General features: G+C 42.0%; 1 protein-coding gene and 2 non-coding genes across 5 annotated transcripts in view; 1 reads left to right on the forward strand and 2 right to left on the reverse strand.

The window, feature by feature from the left end:
- IL20RB (interleukin 20 receptor subunit beta) overlaps window positions 1-20,150 on the reverse strand; it is a 37,698-nt gene that overhangs the window by 16,572 nt on the left and 976 nt on the right. Inside the window, exon 1 of one of the 3 annotated variants that reach the window (XM_072143453.1) lies at window positions 13,219-13,468. The exons of 1 other annotated variant lie outside the window; for it this stretch is intronic. In XM_072143453.1, coding sequence (XP_071999554.1) covers window positions 13,219-13,276 — 58 coding nt within the window. In that variant the 5' untranslated portion in view covers window positions 13,277-13,468. Of the gene's footprint in view, window positions 1-2,043; window positions 2,169-13,218; window positions 13,469-20,150 lie in introns of those variants that run through there. One more of the 3 variants, XM_072143455.1, reaches the window with a different exon arrangement.
- Window positions 15,037-15,107, reverse strand: TRNAG-GCC (transfer RNA glycine (anticodon GCC)). The gene has a single exon. It is a non-coding gene; the product is annotated as a tRNA-Gly (tRNA).
- On the forward strand, window positions 15,220-15,292 carry TRNAK-CUU (transfer RNA lysine (anticodon CUU)). The gene has a single exon. It is a non-coding gene; the product is annotated as a tRNA-Lys (tRNA).

Here is a 20,150-nt window from a genome sequence, read left to right on the forward strand (position 1 = left end):
CCGTTTTGATTTAATTGTACTTTCAAAGAATTTAATCTTTAAATTTATAACCTTCAACTTGGCTCCATATCGCTATTTTATAAAAAACTTCTATGTATCATTTATGAATTTTATGTATTTTATGAATTTTTATTGATCCACTCAGAACCTTTTATATATATGTTTTATTCTGTCTTTTGGAACACCCACTATTTTAAGACTACCACTTGTATACTGAAAAAAGGCTGTTACTGTTTTCTCCAGCAACATTGTGTATACATTATGTTTAACAATACTGTATATTTCCATTGTGAAATCCTCAAAACATTATGTGAAACTATTATCTCTACCCGTTACAGAAACATCTGGACCTGAAGAAGGGGCCAATCCCGCCCCGAAACGCGTAGTCCACTTTTACAAATAATTTTAACTAAAGACTTTTGTTTCTAAAAAATATTGTTGTAATAAATTCTTGTACCACTTTAAAAAATTCACATTGATACGTGTGATAACTGTCAAGTTCCTATATTTTTGTCATAAGCAGCGCGACCAAAATACTGGTTAAAAGACAAATAAACGCTTGCTTAAATACACTACAGGGAGGGGCAGGCTGGCTATTTACTACAGAGGGGGCTGCCTATATACTACGAGGGGTAGGCTGGCTATTTGTTACAGGGGGGGCAGGCTTGCTATATAGTACAGGGGTGTTGGCTATATACTGGGGGGGTGGATATATATTGGCTAGCTATATACTGAGGGCATGGGCTACCTATATACTGGGGCTTCCGTATTAATGAGGGGGAAATAATATGGAAGTATTTATTATAGTATATTGACAGGTTGCAGTGTATTATCTGCATATGCAGGGGGCACGGTTATCTAGGGGACATTGCATTGTAAGCCTGGCTTTGGTCTGATTATTCCAAATTTGAGATCTTTGGTTCCAACCACCGTGTCTTTGTGTGACACAGAAAAGGTGAATGATGGGACACGGATACCTGGTTCCTACCGTGAAGCATGGAGGAGGAGGTGTGATGGTGTGTGTGTGTGTGTGTGGGGGGGGGTTCTTTGCTCGTGACACTGTTGGGGATTTATTCAAAATTGAAGGTACACTGCATCATCATGGGTACCACAGCATCCTGCAGAGGCTGCTATTCCATCAGGTTTGCGTTTAATTGGACCATCATTTTTCAACAGGACAATGACCCCAAACACACCTCCAGGCTGTGTAAGGGCTATTTGACCAAGAAGGAGAGTGATGGGGTACACCACCAAATGACCACCTCCACAGTCACCAGACCTGAACCCAATCAAGATGGTTTGGAGTGAGCTGGACCACCGTGTCTTTGTGTGAAGGCAAATGGGCCAACAAATGCTAAGCATCTCTGGGAACTCCTTCAAGACTGTTGAAAGACCATTTCAGGTCACTACCTCTTAAAACTCATCAAGAGAATGCCAAGAGTGTGCAAAGCAGTAATCAAAGCAAAAGGTGGCTACTTTGAAGAACCTAGAATATACAACATATTTTTCGTTGTTTCACACATTTTTGTTAAGTATATAATTGCTCATGTGTTAATTCATAGTTTTGATGACTTCAGTGTGAATATACAATTGTTGTTATAGTCATGAGAAAACAGAGAACTCTATGAAGGAGAAGGTGTGTCCAAACTTTTGATTTGTACTGTATCTGTGCGGCCTAATCATTGGTATCTATGTGTTTGGTATATTCATTGCTGGAATATATTTATGTGTTTGCTACATTCTTTGCAGGTTTATATTTTTGGTATAAGCATTGCAGATATTTTCACTGGGAGGGACATATTTTTCTATTTTACACTATATTTACAGCTGTGAGGCCTTATTGTAGATGTTTCCATAGCAATTGGCCACTTATATTACTTTCTTATTATTTTAATGGGGGGGCATTAAATCTTTTACGTTAGACTAAATTCGGCCATGTTTGGGGAGAAGGAGGGGTGCAATTTTGCTTGTTTGCCTAGGGCACCAAAATGCCTTGTGCTGGCCCTGACAGGACGTCCTTAGAATCTGCTGCAGGTCACTTACAGCTGTGGATGTTCGGGCAGGATTCATCCTCTGTAAAGCAAAGGTTGACCTCTGTCCCCACTGCAGGCAAATCTGCAGGTACATCATTATTCAGGATGATTTCCTAGCCTTTAGCTGCAAAGTAAAACAGGTCAGATGGCTTTCCTTTTTTAGCATTGTTATCTTTACCAGAAAAATCCAGTAGTACGGCTGCAGCAACTAAGTATCGATGAACATGAAGAAGGAAGTGATCTACACACACAATGATACAGAATTACCCTACCAAATGTACAAGTAAATTATAATCTCCTTTTACACCTTGGCTGCTATACTTTGTATAATAGGTATAAGAGAAGAAACATTGCATGGAGCAAAGTTGGATAAGACTTCAATGTGTGACTGAGAATAGAGAAAAGATACCTCCCAGATTCAGCTGGACAGTCCAGGTTTTTCACCACTGTCCTGGGTGGTGAGGAGATTGTCCCGAGCTGCCCCTTACTGCCCTGCTTTGTCCCGTACTTTACAGCTCAATATGAAAACAACACTCAGACCACCAAATCGGTGATATCATAGTAAAAACAAGTTAGAAATACGCAATCCAAGGATCTCGCTGAAGATCTTTTTATACAGGACACAGGATGGCATAGGAAATCCCATGTCCTGCTGTCTGGGAGTCACGTGACCCACAGGACCTGGAAGCAAACAGCTAATTTTAAAGTGGCAAGCATAATATGGATATAAGTGGTCAATCCCTTTAATGCTTCAGCAGACCAATTGCATTCCTCCCAATTTGAGAAAACAGTTTGTGTTTTAAAGCTCATGTTATTTTGCCTGATGGCGCTCCTAGAAGTGTGTCCGAAACTCAATTTACTTTGTGTGGACATGTCAAGCAGGGCAGAATTTGGTCCACACTGGCAAGTCCGCTGTATACATCACTTGTATTGTCTATTCCTTGATATCACACAGGGCAGCAGTTGGCCCGCATCTACAAACCAGCTTGTTTTAGAGAGAATTCACCCTGGGGTTATTTTGCTTGATGGCATCCCAATATCTAGTGTAGCAACATGCCAATACCTTAACTCAGGCTCAGTTGTTTCCAAAGTCCGTGTCAGACTTTGCTTATTGTTTCTCTAGGAAAACCTGTAGAGCCTGTTAAACCTCCCACCAGCACTTGATACATGTCAAAACATAAAGATTAAGGGTTCAAGGGTTTTTTTTCACTGTATAAGCCTGATCCCCTTCCCCATTCTTGGGGCAATTTCACATGCTAAATTCAGAGTGAAACTTGGTCAGAGTGTCAATGGATTTACTGTCCACAACCCTATCAGCTCAACTAAACGGACCTGCTGAGTTCTACCGATTGGTGACCAGGACAGTAAATCCGGCCAAAATATAGAGCAACTTTCTCACTGAATTCAAGTGAGAAAACTCCAAAATAAAAACAAATGGTGGAATAGCTATTTTTTGCAAACAACTAGTAATATCTATAAAGTATACAATAAATATCCAAAAATGGTACCATTGAAAAGTGCAGCTCATTCCGCAAAAAAACAAGCCATCTTAAAACTAAATTGAAGGTAAATTTTAAAAGTTATGGATCTGGGAGTGGCCAATACTATAAGAAGTTTGGAAACCACAAGCCCTGCGGGATATGTGGCTCTTGATCCCTTTGTTTGGGCAACAAGGGAGTAGTGATGTGTTAATGCTAAAATCTCCACTGATCTGGGTCCATTCCTATTGAAAATGGAGAAATTTGATGCTCATGAGAAATTCTGTGGATAATTTCTGCAGTGCGAATTCCCTTACTATGGAATCTCATAAACTTCCCAGATACTATAATCCAAAAAGACAATTTTCCCCATGTAATTCTGACCATGAGCATTTAGTCTTAGGCCGGGTGCCCACGATCGGTCTAAGAAACTCGCTCCATGTACTAGAGCAGGGGTCCTTAAACTTTTTACATAGGGGCCCGTTCACTGTCCCCTCAGACTGTTGGAGGGCCGGACTAAAGTTTAAAAATAAATAGCAGTACATGTGACCGCATCCGTAATACACTGGGCACCCCCTCAATTAATTATTTAATATACTGCACCCCCTTGTGAACTATCTTATATATTGGCCTAATTAATTAATTGGGCCAATTAATTATTAAATATACTGGGACCTCTCTCCATTAATTATTGAATATGCCTCTCCTCCATTAATTACTAGACTGCCCCTCATAATGAAATATTTCCTATACCCCCACCATTAATTATTTCCTATGCTGCCCCCCAGCATTATTTCCTATACTGCCCCTCATAATTAATTATTTCATATGCTGCCCTCCACCATTAATTATTTCCTATGCAAAAGGAAAAAAGTTGGTATCATCGGCAACAGGCAGGTAAGGTAAAAAAAACCTTTCCTTACCTGCCCGTTGCCGATGATACCACATTTTTTCCTTTTGCATTATACCTTTGGCCCCCGGGACTGGACCGGGCTCCTCATCGTTGCACGGCACCCTCCACATACCAGCTGCGGATCAGGTGAGCTGACACCCGAGCCTTTGTGCTCCTTGCTTCCAATTATTTCCTACTATGCTGCCCTCCCACCATTAATTATTTCCTATGCTGCCCCCCCACCATTAATTATTTCCTATGCTGCCCCCCCACCATTAATTATTTCCTATACTGCCCCCCCCACCATTAATTATTTCCTATACTGCCCCCCCACCATTAATTATTTCCTATACTGCCCCCCCACCATTAATTATTTCCTATACTGCCCCCCCACCATTAATTATTTCCTATACTGCCCCTCATAATTATTTCCTATACTGCCCCTCATAATTATTTCCTATACTGCCCCTCCACCATTAATTATTTCCTATACTGCCCCTCCACCATTAATTATTTCCTATACTGCCCCTCCACCATTAATTATTTCCTATACTGCCCCTCCACCATTAATTATTTCCTATACTGCCCCTCCACCATTAATTATTTCCTATACTGCCCCTCCACCATTAATTATTTCCTATACTGCCCCTCCACCATTAATTATTTCTTATACTGCCCCTCCACCATTAATTATTTCTTATACTGCCCCTCCACCATTAATTATTTCTTATACTGCCCCTCCACCATTAATTATTTCCTAAGATGCCCCTAATAACTAACTATTGGCCCCCGGCCACCACAATCTTTTTACTTCCCTTTTTAATAAAAAATAAAAACTCTGTACTCGCCTAAGTCTCCCGCCACCCGTCTGCTATCTTTTTGCCGCGTCCGGGCAGGAAGGGGTGCGCCTTCGTGATGACGTCATTGCGCCGCCGCGCATCTTCACAGAGTGATGTGCACTCGGGTTGTCTTCCGGCCACATCGCTCCAGTAATAGTGCTCGAGCGGCAGTTTCCAGCCACATTGAGCACTATACAGTGACGGGCAGGAGCTTCCTGTCCGGACGGAGGCTCCTGCCCGACTGTCGAAGGCCGCGAGGGCCTGGCGCTGGCACGCCAAGCGTCAGGGGCTGAATCGAAACGGTCCGCGGGCCGTAGTTTGGGGAACCCTGTACTAGAGGGATTCCCTGGTACCAAATGGCACATTACTTTACTGCACTCGGCAGGTCACTTCTGTCCAGAGGTTTGAGGTTCAGCCTGGGAAATCCCCCCACTGCACAAAATAAGTTTTCGCTCTTGGGCAACCGGCCATAAAAATGCAAACAGGCAGCTCTAGTTGTGGACGGCATGGGAATGTTTGTAGAACTTTTTTTTTGTTGGATTAATTTTTTTATTATGTGTCATAGTTGTAAAAGAACAAAAGGAGCACGTTTTCATGCTGAGATTTTGTTGTGGTTTTACATAGAAATCGAAGCACAACTGCAACGTTACACCACAATATTGTCCTTTGCTTTTTTTCCTAACAAGTTAATTAAAATCAGTATTGGATAATACCCTATTTTATTTTCTTCTCAGAAATATTAATGTTGATATTGAGCTATTGAGTTGATTTGCCACCGTTTAGATGCATCTATGAAGCTTCCATGTGGAATTTTCTCACAGCCTAAAGATGTAAAGTTTAAAAAGGATCTGCTGTGGGGGAACTATGGAAGGGATGGGGGAGCGTAACGGCATGACGTAGTCACGCTGCACAGCCGCCCGCTCCCTCCTCTCCTACCTCCCTAGGCTGGCCGCCACCGCTGAATCGGAGATATGTGCCTTTCCCCGACGGGATCGATCCTGAGGCGCTGCGACTGAGTGCCCTGTGGTCCGGCGACGCTTATTGCGGCGGTGCCGCTGGCTGGCGGTGGTGAGCAGCGGACACATCCTCGTTTGTAGCACTCCCCGAGGTCCCAACAAGGTCGGCAAGTGGAGCGATACCTTAGACCCCTGGCTCCGTGAAGCGCCACCTGGTGGCTTAAAGCGAAAGGCGCGCCGTGGGAACGACGTGCCCTGAGCTGGTGCCACGAGAACGACGCTGCCGGACCGGTGGGAAAAAAAAAAAAGACCTCTACCAGACCCAAGACCTCTACCAGACTCTCCACTGAGGATACGCAGCGGTGAGACCCAGGACTCCATCTGAAAGCTGGTCATTTCGTTGGAGTGGTGAGAACTATCTGTTCGCTCTATGGCTTCCTAATCTCTAACCACTGCCTAATATATTACCTGGAGTGCTGCAACACTCTACCTCTCTTAAGTGTTAAATAACATCTTCAGCTATCCCTGCAAGCAGCTGGCGTACCTTCATATATCTGAACGCTATCTTGTTATATATCGGCTTCTTGTTTGCTTGTCTGCTTGCTAAACGGTGGATTTTACCAGTCTACATTATATCAGCTTCATGTTTTCTGCTAACTATTGCCTAACTCGGCCTCATTGCTCTGAACTGTGATCCGCACGTATGAGTATAGACATAACCTATTCGGACTCACACTAATATATACTAACTTGGCCTCATCTAATCCTTCCCTCCCTGGCTAGACTACAAGCCATCAGTTCTGCGCTTACTCGCTTGCTAATTTTGGATTCTGCCTACCTACAGTCTACTAGCTCCATGTCTCCTGCTAATTTATGATCAATTATTCTTCATTACTGTGAACCTTGAACTGCTTGCCTAAGTATAGATATATCCTATTAAGCCTTGCGCACTTTGCTACTTGCTTGTTGTAGGTCCTTGTCTATCAAAATCGGTGACTAAACTATGAAGTGGAATTAGCTGTTTTTTCCCTTTCTCTGCGTATATCTATTTGCTTGTTATTTCCTGTTATCCCAAGGTGTTTGTGGTGCCATATCTAGCATATACAATTGTTATTGCCGTGTTTTCTGTGTTTTACTTTTGATGTTTAAGGGCGAATGCCTAAATTGTCACACCCTGGATTTCACTTTATTTCAATGCACTGATCGTATGGGACAGAGTCAATCTATCTAAGTCTCTAGAATACCTAAAGGGTAACAGTTGTACCTTTTTTTTTTTTTTTTTTTCTCCGTGTTCAGCTATAGGAAGGTAAAGGAATCACCATGCCCCCCAAAAATTCAGCTAGAAAATCCCTAGGGTCTTCCTCCCCAAAGGAAAAAGGGGGGACAGGGAAAGGGGACAACTCAGCGAAGATAGACAAACTTTGGAAGCCTCCGATTTCTAAAACACGCACAGGGCTGAAAATTCATGGCTCTGAGGGCCAGGACCCTAAGAATAAAATACAGGGCTCAAGGTTTTCGGTATTAGATGGAGAACAACAAGAGGAGGAGGAGCTGGTGGCTCAAGGAGACAGCGAGATGCTCAAGGAAATTCTTGCCTCCATAAAGGTCTGCAGTAACGCAATTGGAGAATTAACAGATCAGGTGGGGGCACTGAGAGGGGATGTCTCCCTGCTTAGAGAGGACCTCAACAAGGTCAGCGATAAACAGAAATTGGTCGAGGAAAAAATATTAAAAATTGAAAAGGAGGTGGGCGCAGTAAAAAAAACTACTTCTATCTTAGAAAAGGAGAATGAGGCCCTAAAAAACAGATTGGCGGACATGGAAGATAGATCTAGAAGAGCTAATCTGAGACTAATAGGAGTCCCAGAGAAAGCAGAGGGGGAGAACGTAGTGAATTTTGTTTAAGAGTGGCTCTTAGAGAAAATAGGAAGAGAGCACCTGTCGGCTAATTTTGAAATTGAACGGGCTCATAGGATCCCTGCAGTGTCTAAAGTCCCCGGTAGTTCCCCTCGAACAATTATATGTAAAACTCTTCTTTCTAGAGATAGGGACATGATTTTGCGACGTGCACGCGATATTAAAGATCTTACAATTCAAGGAGAAAAAAAATCGCACTGTACCCCGATTTCTCCAGGGACACCCTACAAAAAAGGAAAAGCTTTATCGAAGTTAAAAAAAGATTGAGAGAGAAAGGCATTATCTACTCTCTTTTGCATCCTGCGAAATTAAGAATTTTGTATCAGAATCAATCCCATTTTTTTAATACCCCTGAACAAGTATCCGATTGGATGGATTCGAAGGGGTTGTGACTTAAAGTTTCACTAGTGAATATACGGGTGGCTGGCATTGGGGAGGGGGGGATGGGGGGGTACGGGTAAGTGGCTCTAGTAGGAGGAGTTCTAGAACGATAGGACATACAGAAGGGGGGGTGGGGGGGGGGATGACTGGAGCTGGAGGGGCTTTTTTTTTTTTTTTTTCTCTCTTTTTTTTTGGTTTCTAAATGATTGGCTCTATTAGGCTTATATCCTGGAACGTTAGAGGGCTGAAGGACCGCCTGAAACGATGTATCATCTTCAATTATATTTGTAAACAACTTCCCGCAATTATTATTTTATTAGAAACCCATCTGGTAAAGGACTCTTTATATTTAATTCAAAGAAGATGGGCAAACCAGACTTATAGTTCTGTTTTCTCTACATTTTCAAGGGGGGTCTCAATCCTGATTCATAATTCTATTAACTTTAAACTACTTAAATGTCAATGCGATCCCGATGGAAAATTCGTTTTTCTCTATGGTGTTTTGGAGGGTACTAAATGCGTGGTGGCAGGGATATATATACCTCCTCCCTTCAGATATGACGTATTGTTAGCGCTTCTACGGTTTATTGAGAAGGTGGGCGAATGCCCTGTTTTGCTTCTGGGTGACTTTAATGCCGTATTTTCTGATAAGGAAGATCGAATAGGGAGGATTCAGCCGGCGAAATTAGGATCCAGTGATACCCCCTTTGCTAGATTCTGCCAGGAAATAGGGTGGATAGATGTGTGGAGATCCCTATATGGAAACAAGCCTGTATACTCATGTTTTAATCGCTCCCATAATTCCTTATCAAGGATAGACCTCGCATTGATCAATACCCCAGCGACAAGATGGATAAAAAAAATGAGATATGACAATAGGTCAATCTCAGACCATTCTCCAATGGTCTTGGAGCTTTTTGATGCTGTCGCTCCGGTATGTAGATTCTGGAAATTAAACCCCCACTGGCTATCCTTGATAACGAATGAAGATAAAGTTAAGAAAGAGCTCTTCTATTTCATCTCCATTAATAGATCTATCGATAATCCCGGATTACTATGGGATTCGGTAAAATCCTTTCTACGAGGAATATTGAATTCTGAAGTGATATACCTACGAATGCAATTCCTCAAACAGGAAAAACAGTTAAGAGAGACAGTGAAACATAGAGAAAAGGAGCTACACGAGAACAGATCACAAACCACTCTGGAGAGATATATACAATCTCAAGAGATGTATAATAAATATATGGCCCATAAAGCAACCCAAAAATTATTTTTTCTGGATCAGTCAGCACATTGTGAAAGTGGCTTATCCACTAAAAAGCTTCTACAAAAAGTAAAGAAACAACAGGAGCTGAATAGAATTCAGGCAATCAAAAATAACTTTGGGGAAATAGTACATAGCCAGAATGAGATTAAAGAGGTATTCCTACAGCTTTTTCAAGGCATTTATTCTTCAGATCTTGATGCCACTGAAGAAAATATTAAACAATACTTAGATGGCATCAGCATTCCTAAACTCCCTGAAGAAAAGAGACTGCAGCTCTCCCACTCAATCACGGTCAGGGAATTAGAAGAGACGTTATCCTCCACTAGACGCAATGTGTCCCCTGGATTGGATGGGCTGCCCCTGGAGATCTATGACAGATTTGGCTCCCTTCTCCTCCCTCTTATGATTGAGGTATGGGACAAATCGCAGGTAGTGGGTAGACTTCCTGAATCATGGTATGAGGCGGGTATAGCTCTAATTAGAAAAAAAAAACAAAGATCCAGCGGAAGGGGAATCATATAGACCTATTTCTCTTTTGAATGCTGATGCCAAGCTGATGGCTAAATTGTTGACTAACAGATTAAAGCTAATAGTTCCGGCCCTGGTTCACAAAGATCAGTGTGGCTTTGTGGGAGGTCGCCACATTGGCACCAATATCCAGCGGCTGTACTCCAGTATACAGTTGGGTGGAGGGGGGTCTCGCTCCATCCTGTCATTGGACGCCGCTAAGGCCTTCGACAGGGTGGAGTGGGACTTCCTATGGGAGGTACTAGACAGATTCGGACTGGGCAAGAGGTTCGTGCAGTGGGTTCGATTGTTTTATATCGACCCTAAAGCACGGATCAAGGTTAATGGTGACTTTTCTTCCTTTTTTTCCCTGACACGAGGCACGAGACAGGGCTGTCCCTTATCTCCCCTGCTCTTTGCTCTGTTTATCGAGCCTCTGGCCATAAAGATTAGGGCTTGTGAAGAGATCAGAGGTGCAGGTGTCGGGGGTCCGACTGATAAGATCATGCTTTATGCCGATGATATTCTTCTCTGCCTTAAGGATTCAGGCACCTCAGTTCCGATGGTGCTCAGTAAGATCAATGAATTCGGAAGGTATTCGGGATTTGAAATCAATGTAAAAAAATCTGTATTGGTACCCTTAGATGAGGACTCGTTGGTTAATTTAGAATCCTTAGATCTGAGGGTGTCCCAATCTCTGGAGTACTTGGGCCTAGAGGTAAGCTCCAAGGTTAGTGATTACATTATTCTGAACCTGGCTCCCCTCCTGGTGAAACTAAAATATAAGGTGAACAATAAAGTCATTTACACCCCTCTGGGACAATTGTAACTTTTTAGAATTTTTCAAAATGGAGGATGTCGAATTTTGGAAAAAAAGGGGGATTATTTCACTAGAGCAATTCGGGGTTAATGGGGAACTACCGTCATTTCAACACTGGGTTAATACTGGCTTTCTCAAAAATGTAGACCTATTCAGGTATAGGCAATTATCACACGCTTATAAACACGAAAAAAATAAGGTTGGTTTTAAGATTGAAAGGAGTGGGGAATTCACAAAATTTTTACAAACCGGAGTGACCTCTATCAAATTATCTAAACTGTATCGTTTCTTACGAAAAGATGTAGACCAGGATCAGAGTCACTCCAGCCAAGCTAAGTGGGGGAATCAAGTGGGTGTTATCACTGAAGCACAATGGGGGGAGATATATGGAAATGTGGTCAGAAGCTCAATAAATTTAAATCACAGATGTACACAACTGAATATTTTGTATAGGATTTACTTTTCTCCACAGTTATTGTATAGGATAGGATTAAAGGATAACTCTAATTGCACGAGGTGTAATAGATCCAATGCTGACATCCTCCATATTCTATGGGATTGTCCCACGATCAAGAAGTATTGGTTGGAGATATTTGAGACCATTGAAGGACGGATAGGCTGCTCCTTAATGCGAACAGCTACCCTTGGCCTCTTGGGCTTAATCTCTCCCACCATAGGCCCAAGATCCAAGTGTGATCTGATTTTGAAGGTTCTCTTCCTAGCAAGATGGGTTCTGATTAAACATTGGAAAGATAACATCGCTCCTGCGATAGGAGAATGGCAAAGTATAGTGGAGCGCACTAAGTCATATGAATGTGCATATGAAAAAAGATATAGAAGCAGTAGAAAACTCGAGCAGTTGTGGGATCAATGGGAGTCCGAAAAAAGCCAATAAATTTTTTGGGTGTTTCCTTTTTTATTTCATTTATTTATTTATTTATAATTTCTTTTTTTTTTTTTTTTATCTCCAGCTCCAGTAGGGTCTTAGGGGGAAGGTGATGTGATTTTTTCTTGATAAATAATAATGTACAACGGGGGGGAGGGGATTAGGGATGAAAACAATAAGATAATTGGATTTAATGTGGTTGTTGAAAAAATATGAATAATATAATATTATCAACTATGTTATTTGTACACTCTGTAAAATGCAATAAAAAGAAAAATTATATAAAAAAAAAAAAAAAAAAAGGATCTGCTGTACATTTTTAGTTTTTTTGGATTTCATAGTGACACAATAATTTCCATTGCTCCATGCACATGTTCAGTTTGTGCGGTTACTGGCATGTGAGGTCCCCTCACGCACCCATGACAATGGAAAAAGACTACCTGAGAATAGTACTTGCTCTACAATTTTCGGCTGGGACAATCAGCTCCCACACTGATTCATGGGAACTATAGCCATGAGCCCCTAGAAATGGGGACGTGCGCTAGCCATTAAAACCACCCATGTCCGAAATATATGTTTGTGGCCATAAAGCCTGATGATTTTTACTTGGATCTAGATGTGGATTCCAAAGTTGAGTAGTAACAGAGAGAAAATATGCAGTAGAAAATTGGTGCGTTGTGAATTTTAAATATCAATTTCCATGTACATGATTTTCATGCTAAATTTGCAATAGATTTTCTAGACCAATTCCACCAAACTCCTAGAATTCCAGCACAAACCACGGACAGGTGTGGTGCTGTTTTTGGAAGAAAGAAGCCACGTTTTTCAACCTCCAAATAAGCCTTTTAAGTGGCAGATCTCTGCAAGGGATCAGGAAAATCCCTTTAAATCCTTCACTTCTATGTGGACTGCAGTACTTGCAACCCAAAGACAGAGACTTGTTCCTCCATTCTCCTGATCACCAGGGGTCCTGGCAGTCCGAACCACTGAAATCTGACACTTTTACCCCATCCTAAGGAGATGGGATAAGTGCCTGTAGTGGGAAATGCCTTATAGAACTCACATTACCTTATAGTACAAAGAATGTGAGGAGCAAAAAATGTCCCAAACTTACTGGAGAAATTTTAAATATTTCACTGTTCAGAAATTATACCCTGAGAAACCCTCTAAATCCGCTGCTCTGTGTGCAGGTTATCACCCCGAGTCCTCCCTTACATGATCAATGGTGATAAGTCCTACCTGCAAGGGAACCAGTAATGAAGACTACGAGTAGTACACATCCTCGGGACATGTCCATTATCTCTTCACGTTACCCAAGTCTCAAGTCATTATATTCCAAGCCGAAAATCTGAGTGTGATCTCCATTCTCTGATCGGTAGAAGCCGAGCGATACTGCTCACACTCATATCTGACACCACACTGAGAGCTGGAGATCCTGTTCTTCTAAACCTCACTCAGGAGGTGTGGTGCCCGCAGGTACAGCTACAAAGAATATTGTTCTCCACACATCAGATTAGTCATGTAAGATGCTGCCTTCCTGTGGTGTGCGGAGGAAATGAAGTGAGATGAGTCCACAAGTAAACACTGCACATCATTGTACATCTATATACATAGAAGCAGTGAACATCTTTTCATGAAGACTTCTGCTCTTACTGCTGTGCCCTGCTCCTGAGGTCAGCTATTCCACAGATTTACAGGACAGGGGATAGTAATCAGATCAGTGGAGAAATAACTGATGGGACCCTCACGGCAGCCAAAGGGGGAGGGGGATATTGAGACTCCAGGCACAGGTCTGCCCAGGAGGTCCCACTCCTGGAGTCACAGTTTTACCACCCTGATCAATTGCACCAGATCACATACCTCCCAACAATCACGGATCCGACGGGTAGTCCTGAATTTTGTTCCGCTGTCCCAGGCAGTAGGAGGTAGGTCCCAGGAACTCTATGGGACTCACTTAAGTCTAGGTTAACAATGTGGTGTAGCAGTACAAGGTAGTAAAATAGTGTTGAGGGCACAATCAGGTGCCCCAGAATTCCTAAGGCATCAGACACTTTGATAAAGATTTGTACAAGATTGTAACTCTGCACCAATCATTAGACAGATTTAGTTTATCCTCCTTCTATTGGCTGCATAGTCTAAGGAGTTAAACTTGTAGACACTAAGGTTTACTGTTCCTGCATATAAAAGTAGTTGTCCAGCTGAGCTACATTTTCATCTGACACCCATGATAACCCCATAATAAGGGATGATTTCTAGGAGTTTAACCCCTTAATGAACACAGTAAACTGGCTTTTCAGTTAACAGTAAGACCCAAAACTGATCAAAAACTTTTTCATCTTTTTTTTTTTTTATTAGGCCAATGTCTCCACCTAGTGCTGACTCTGTGTAATAACAGACGGAATCTGCACTTGGGAAAGTTGTATCACAGTGAAAACCCATGTAGCAGCTCATTTCCGACCCACTGGGAGATATAGGGGTTCATTTATCTTTAGTCTGGCCATTTGCACCTGTATTTATGCACAACTTTTCCATAAACTTGCAAATGAAAGAGAGAAAAAATAAAATAAGACAAAAAAAAAAGGATAAATAATCCCCATAATTTTATGTATCATTCAGGATTTCTCCTTTTATTTACTTTTAAAAATTTATAAACGATCCTAATATTAAAAAAATATATTTGATAATATAATAATAATTTTAATAATAAATAATAAAATACTTTGTGTTCTCCCGATACCTGAACAGCCTTTTATTATACCCATAAAATATATTCCCTTTGCACCTATAAATCTATACATTGTACACTGAAGTTTGGTTATTACATGTTTGCAATGAACAAAAACACCATCCCAGACCTCGGGGTTTGGCAGGTTTACATAGGCACTCCTGTATACAAGGCAGAGCTGCAGAGCTGAAATCTGATTCTATTAACTGTTTGTGCACCATAGAATGGGAATTGTATTTTATACAGTAGTTGCTTTTGTTATGTCTTTGTTGTATGTTCATCAATAACAAACGACAATAAAAATGTAAAACAGGGAAAAAAAAAAGTTTGACTGCATTGGCCGGGAATCGAACCCGGGCCTCCCGCGTGGCAGGCGAGAATTCTACCACTGAACCACCAATGCTTGTCTGTAGGAAACTTCTACAGAAGTCCTAACAACCACTTCCCTGAGTGCAAACACAGCACATGCTCAGTCACACGCACACAGGGGGGTTTAAAATTCCTAGAATTCAGTAGCCCGGCTAGCTCAGTCGGTAGAGCATGAGACTCTTAATCTCAGGGTCGTGGGTTCGAGCCCCACGTTGGGCGATTCATTTTTTTTTTCTTTGTCCAAATTTTCGGGAATTTTGTCTGCTGAAAAGTATTACAGATTATTATTATTTATATATATTTATTTTTATTAACCCATATGAAATGGGACTAGTTTTTGCTTTTCAGTTTCCACATTATAACAGATGAATTTTGAAAGAAAACAGGATTGTTTTCTAGAACTAATGAGTTTTCACGCCCGATTCTCTTATCTGCTTAAAGAAAAATTGCAACAATTTAAAAAAAAAATAAAACAAAACAAAGGGTTATGTTTCTTAGCAACGTTTGAGCTTATCCTGAAATGACATGTTATAGTTTCTGAAAATATGGAAACCCACTAGGTGGCACAGACAGATTGTCTATGGAGAGTAAATGCGAATAGCAAGAAAATAAATAATAGATAAGACCCAACGCTAAGGATCACAATGGGAACATATTAGAATGTGGAGCCTTCTGCAAAGAGCAGCAGGTCTGGGGCTACTTACCTGCGGGGCAGGGACTGCCGTTATTATAAACTGTTATCCGCCATCCATAAATTAGTGGTACATGTCTGATGGTAGGTGATACAACCTCCAGGAGACCCTGCAAACTGCCAAATTGGGGATTGCAGGGTCCCCTGAATGGCTCTAGACTTGGTGGAACTTCTGGTTAAACTTTTTTTTACATTCAATTAAAAAAAAAAAAAAAATACCATTATTTCAGACCTTCCAGGGTACTTAAACCTGCAAGGTCTGATTGCTAATATTATATACTGCAATACTACAGTATTGTAGTATACCGTATATACTCGAGTATAAGCTGAGGCCCCTAATTTTACCACCAAAAACTGTGAAAACTCGAGTATAAGCAGAGGGAGGGAAATGCATTGGTCACAGCCTCCCAGTATATAGCCAGCACGCCCCGAGTAGTATACAGCCAGCCAGCCCGGCCCGAGTAGTATACAGCCAGCCCCGAGTAGTATACAGCCAGCCCGCCCGCCCGCCCCGAGTAGTATACAGCCAGCCCGCCCGCCCCGAGTAGTATACAGCCAGCCCACCCGCCCCGAGTAGTATACAGCCAGCCCGCCCCCAGTAGTATATAGCCATCCCCCTTAAAGAGATTTTCCCACAAAAGAAAAATCTCACATTCCAATCCACTAGTGATGTTAACACAATAAAGATCATTTTAACCCTTTACTTTCCAATTTTACTCAGTTATATTGCTGTTTTAGCTCCCATCATTCTCTAGGCTGCTCAGTGCAAAATTCCAGGGTGTGGGCAGGGCCTCTCTAAACAAACACATTATGACCCTTTTAGTTCTGTGGGGTGACAATGTGGATAGATTATCAGGGTACAAGGTGTATATACACTTTCATCTGGTTTTTGACATTGTACTAACACACTGACACATAGAAAGAGAGATGAGACAGATCAGCGATGCATGAAATTACACAGAGGCTGACAGACACAGACTGATAGACTTTTACATTGTTACCCCCCCCCCCCCCCAGATAACTTATTTCCTTGTAGTTTGCAGCTTCTCTGTGCTCACGATCTCCTGGCAGGATGTGAGTGTCTCTGAGCTCTGTGCAGGGGGCGTGGCTACAGTACACACTGCAGAGAAACTCAGCAGAAAAATCTTACACAGGAATCCATGATGGCCGCCACCCGACCCCAAGTCAGAAGTTACAGGGTCGTGTTTAGTGTACACCAGGACTGATAGAGATAGGTTGGACTTATATCTGTGAATTGCTGTATTTTTGTTATCCTGCTTACATACAAGAAACTTGTCTTCGTGGGAATACCCCTTTAAGTATACAGCCAGCCCGCAGTTTGCCAAGCACATAAACTTACATACTCACCTTCTGGCGGTCCCTGATTCTCGACGCAGCTCCCCGATGCTCCCGTCCCCGCGGCTCCTCTTCGATCTTCTCTCTGCTGTAACAGCCAGCAGGCGCACTCTATGACGTCAGCAGCGGCAACACCGCTGCATTATAGTGTGTACCAGCTGGCAGACCGCATGGCGGAGGACTGCACAGAGAATCGGTGAGCCACGCCGAACATCGGGGCGCCGGAAGGAGAGTATGCAACTTTTTTTTTTTTATATTGACTCGTGTATAAGCCTGGGTGAGGTTTTTCAGCGCATTTCTTGTGCTGAAAAACTCGGAGTATACACGAGTATATACGGTAAATCAATTTTACTGCTGATCTCTAAGAGCCAGCCATCTCTATGATACTGTAGGCTGCAACGGCAACTGATGGCCACCTGCTGATGACTCCACGAGGAAGGGGGGGCGCACATGGGATGGTAAGTTAGGTCCTGCGGGGTATGGCAAGAGCTTAGCCTGTGCGCTCTCTCCATACACATCTCGCAGCACCAGGATGTTATAGTACGTCCTGGTGCACATAGTTGTTAAAGTTGGTTGAAGTCGGGATACTTGTATCTTTCTAAATCTGCCGTTATGATACATGTCTTTGTCTTTTGAGAGTTTGATTTTTATTTTTTGTGACTTTTTAGGTGCATCTCCCACTCAGTCCTGATTGATGGCACTTTGCTGCCCTGGAGGGACTAGGCACAGCAGGGTGCACCCGACCAGACAGCCCATTGTGGTGTATATCAGTATGAAGGTGTCAGCAGGACTGGAATCCACAGTACAAAAACATGTTAGCAACAACATTAAAGAAACTTTACGAGGTCTTAAAGGACATCAGGATTATGGATGATAAACCAAGCACACTTACCGTATTTTCCGGACTATAAGGCGCACTTAAAAGCCTTGGATTTCCTTGGAAATCCAAAGTGCGCCTTATAGTCCGGTGCGCCCTATGTATGGCGCTGGGCAGCGGACCATACTTACATAGGTCCCCGCTACCGGAGACAGCAGATCTCCAGCGGGAACTGCAGACCACGCGGCACAAACAACTTCTGCCGCGTGGTCTGCAGTTCCCGCTGGAGATCTGCTGTCTCCGGTAGCGGGGACCTATGTAAGTATGGTCCGCTGCACTCCTCCACCTCCCCCTCACCTTCCTCGCATCGCCGCGTCTCGTCGGGTCTCGTCTTCGCGTCGCGTCTCTTCTCCACGTCGCGTCCCGTCGCGTCTACGCTCCGCCCCCAGACCTCCGCCACGCCCCCGGACCCAGCGCCTTATAGTCCGATGCGCCTTATATATGGAATTATTACATATATAAGGCGCATCGGACTAATGCGCCTTATATTCCGGTGCGCCTAATGGCCCGGAAGATACGGTACATGCCGGTGTGTGGCCCCCTTTGTCAGGATACACTCTTCTTTTAGCTTATAATGCTTCTGTTTTTAAGAAAAAAAAAAAAAAGCTATACAAATTATGCAAATGAGCCTGAGGGACTCCACTCCCCATAGAAGTTAATGGATCTTGGAGCCAATCAGGCTTATTTGCATAGTGTTTAACCCCTTAAGGACACAGACGTTTTGTGGCTTAAGGCTCAGTCCCATTTTTTGGATTCTGACCTGCGTCTCTTTATATGGTTATAACTTTTGAACACTGTTACTTATCAAAGCGATTCTGAGATTATTTTTTTCCCCACATGTTGTACTTCATTTTAGTGGTAAATTTTGCGTTTATTTACAAAGAAAAAAAAAATTACGAAAAATTTGCTATTTTCGAAATTCAAAATCACCGCGTTTTCAGGCAGATAGATTTGCCACCTAAATAAGTTGCTGAATGACATTTCCCATATGTCAACTTTACATTTTCATCATTTTTGACATGTCTGGATAATATATTTTGATGTCGCGCGGCTTACAAATCGATTATCGATTTTCCTTATTTTCAGAATTGACTATTTTGGGGATAAATACTGTTTTAAATGAAATTTTACATATTTAGCATCAAAACCCCCTATATAACCAACCCATTTTCAAATCTGCCCCCCTCAAGCTATCAGAAACAGCTTTTAGGAAGATCGTTAACCCCTTGAGATCTTCATAGTATTGAATCAAAATGGAGGTGAAATTTAGAATAGTCAAATTGTGTCGGTTATACGTTCATTTAGCCCTAAAATTTACACATTTCCAAAAGATAAAATCCACCATACAATTTGTTCTGCAATTTCTCCCGAGTACAGAGACCCCACACATATGGCCGTGACTTGTTTTATGGGTGCACTGCGAGGCACAGAAGGGAAGGAGCGCCCTGCAGCTGCCAGGATTTTAGTTTCCTCATTGGTCCCTTTTGCAGGCTATAAAATTTTCGCTTTTTCATTATTGGGGCCATGTGACGGCATTTTTTTTGCGGGATGAGATGCTTTTTCCAGTGTTACACTTTTGGGTTTAGTATCTCCTATTGTTGAAAATTTAGGAACTTTTTTTCAGGTCAGGATTAGGAAAGCATCAATTCTGCACAGGATTTTTTACATTTTTTTTTTCGTGTTCACCGAAATTTGTCATTTTTTTTTTTTCAAGGGTTGATACGAATACAGGGAAACCAGACTTGAATATTTTTTCTTATGTTTTACTAAATTTGCCAAAGAAAACCTAATGTGGGGAAAAATGTATCATTTTTGCATTGCCGTCTTCCAAGTGCCATAACATTGTTACTTTTTTTGCTACGGAGCTGGTTGTATTTTGCAGCAGTATCATTCTGGAGTACATATGTTTTGTTGATCACTTTGAATCCCACAAAAAATGCAATAAAATAGGTAAAAATCATCATTTTTGGCAGATTTCTAAAGTTTTTTTTTTTTACGGGGTTCATCGTACGGGTTCAATAATTATTTACTTTTATTCTATGAATTGTTACGGACACGGTGGTACTATATATGTGGGGTTTGTGTTATGATTTAGACTTTTTTTGCGTTATATGTCTCTTTATATGTTATGGGGCTTATGAGCATTTTTATTA

The sequence above is a fragment of the Engystomops pustulosus genome, chromosome 3 (genome assembly GCF_040894005.1).
Source record: "Engystomops pustulosus chromosome 3, aEngPut4.maternal, whole genome shotgun sequence".
Taxonomy (NCBI): Eukaryota; Metazoa; Chordata; class Amphibia; order Anura; family Leptodactylidae; genus Engystomops; species Engystomops pustulosus.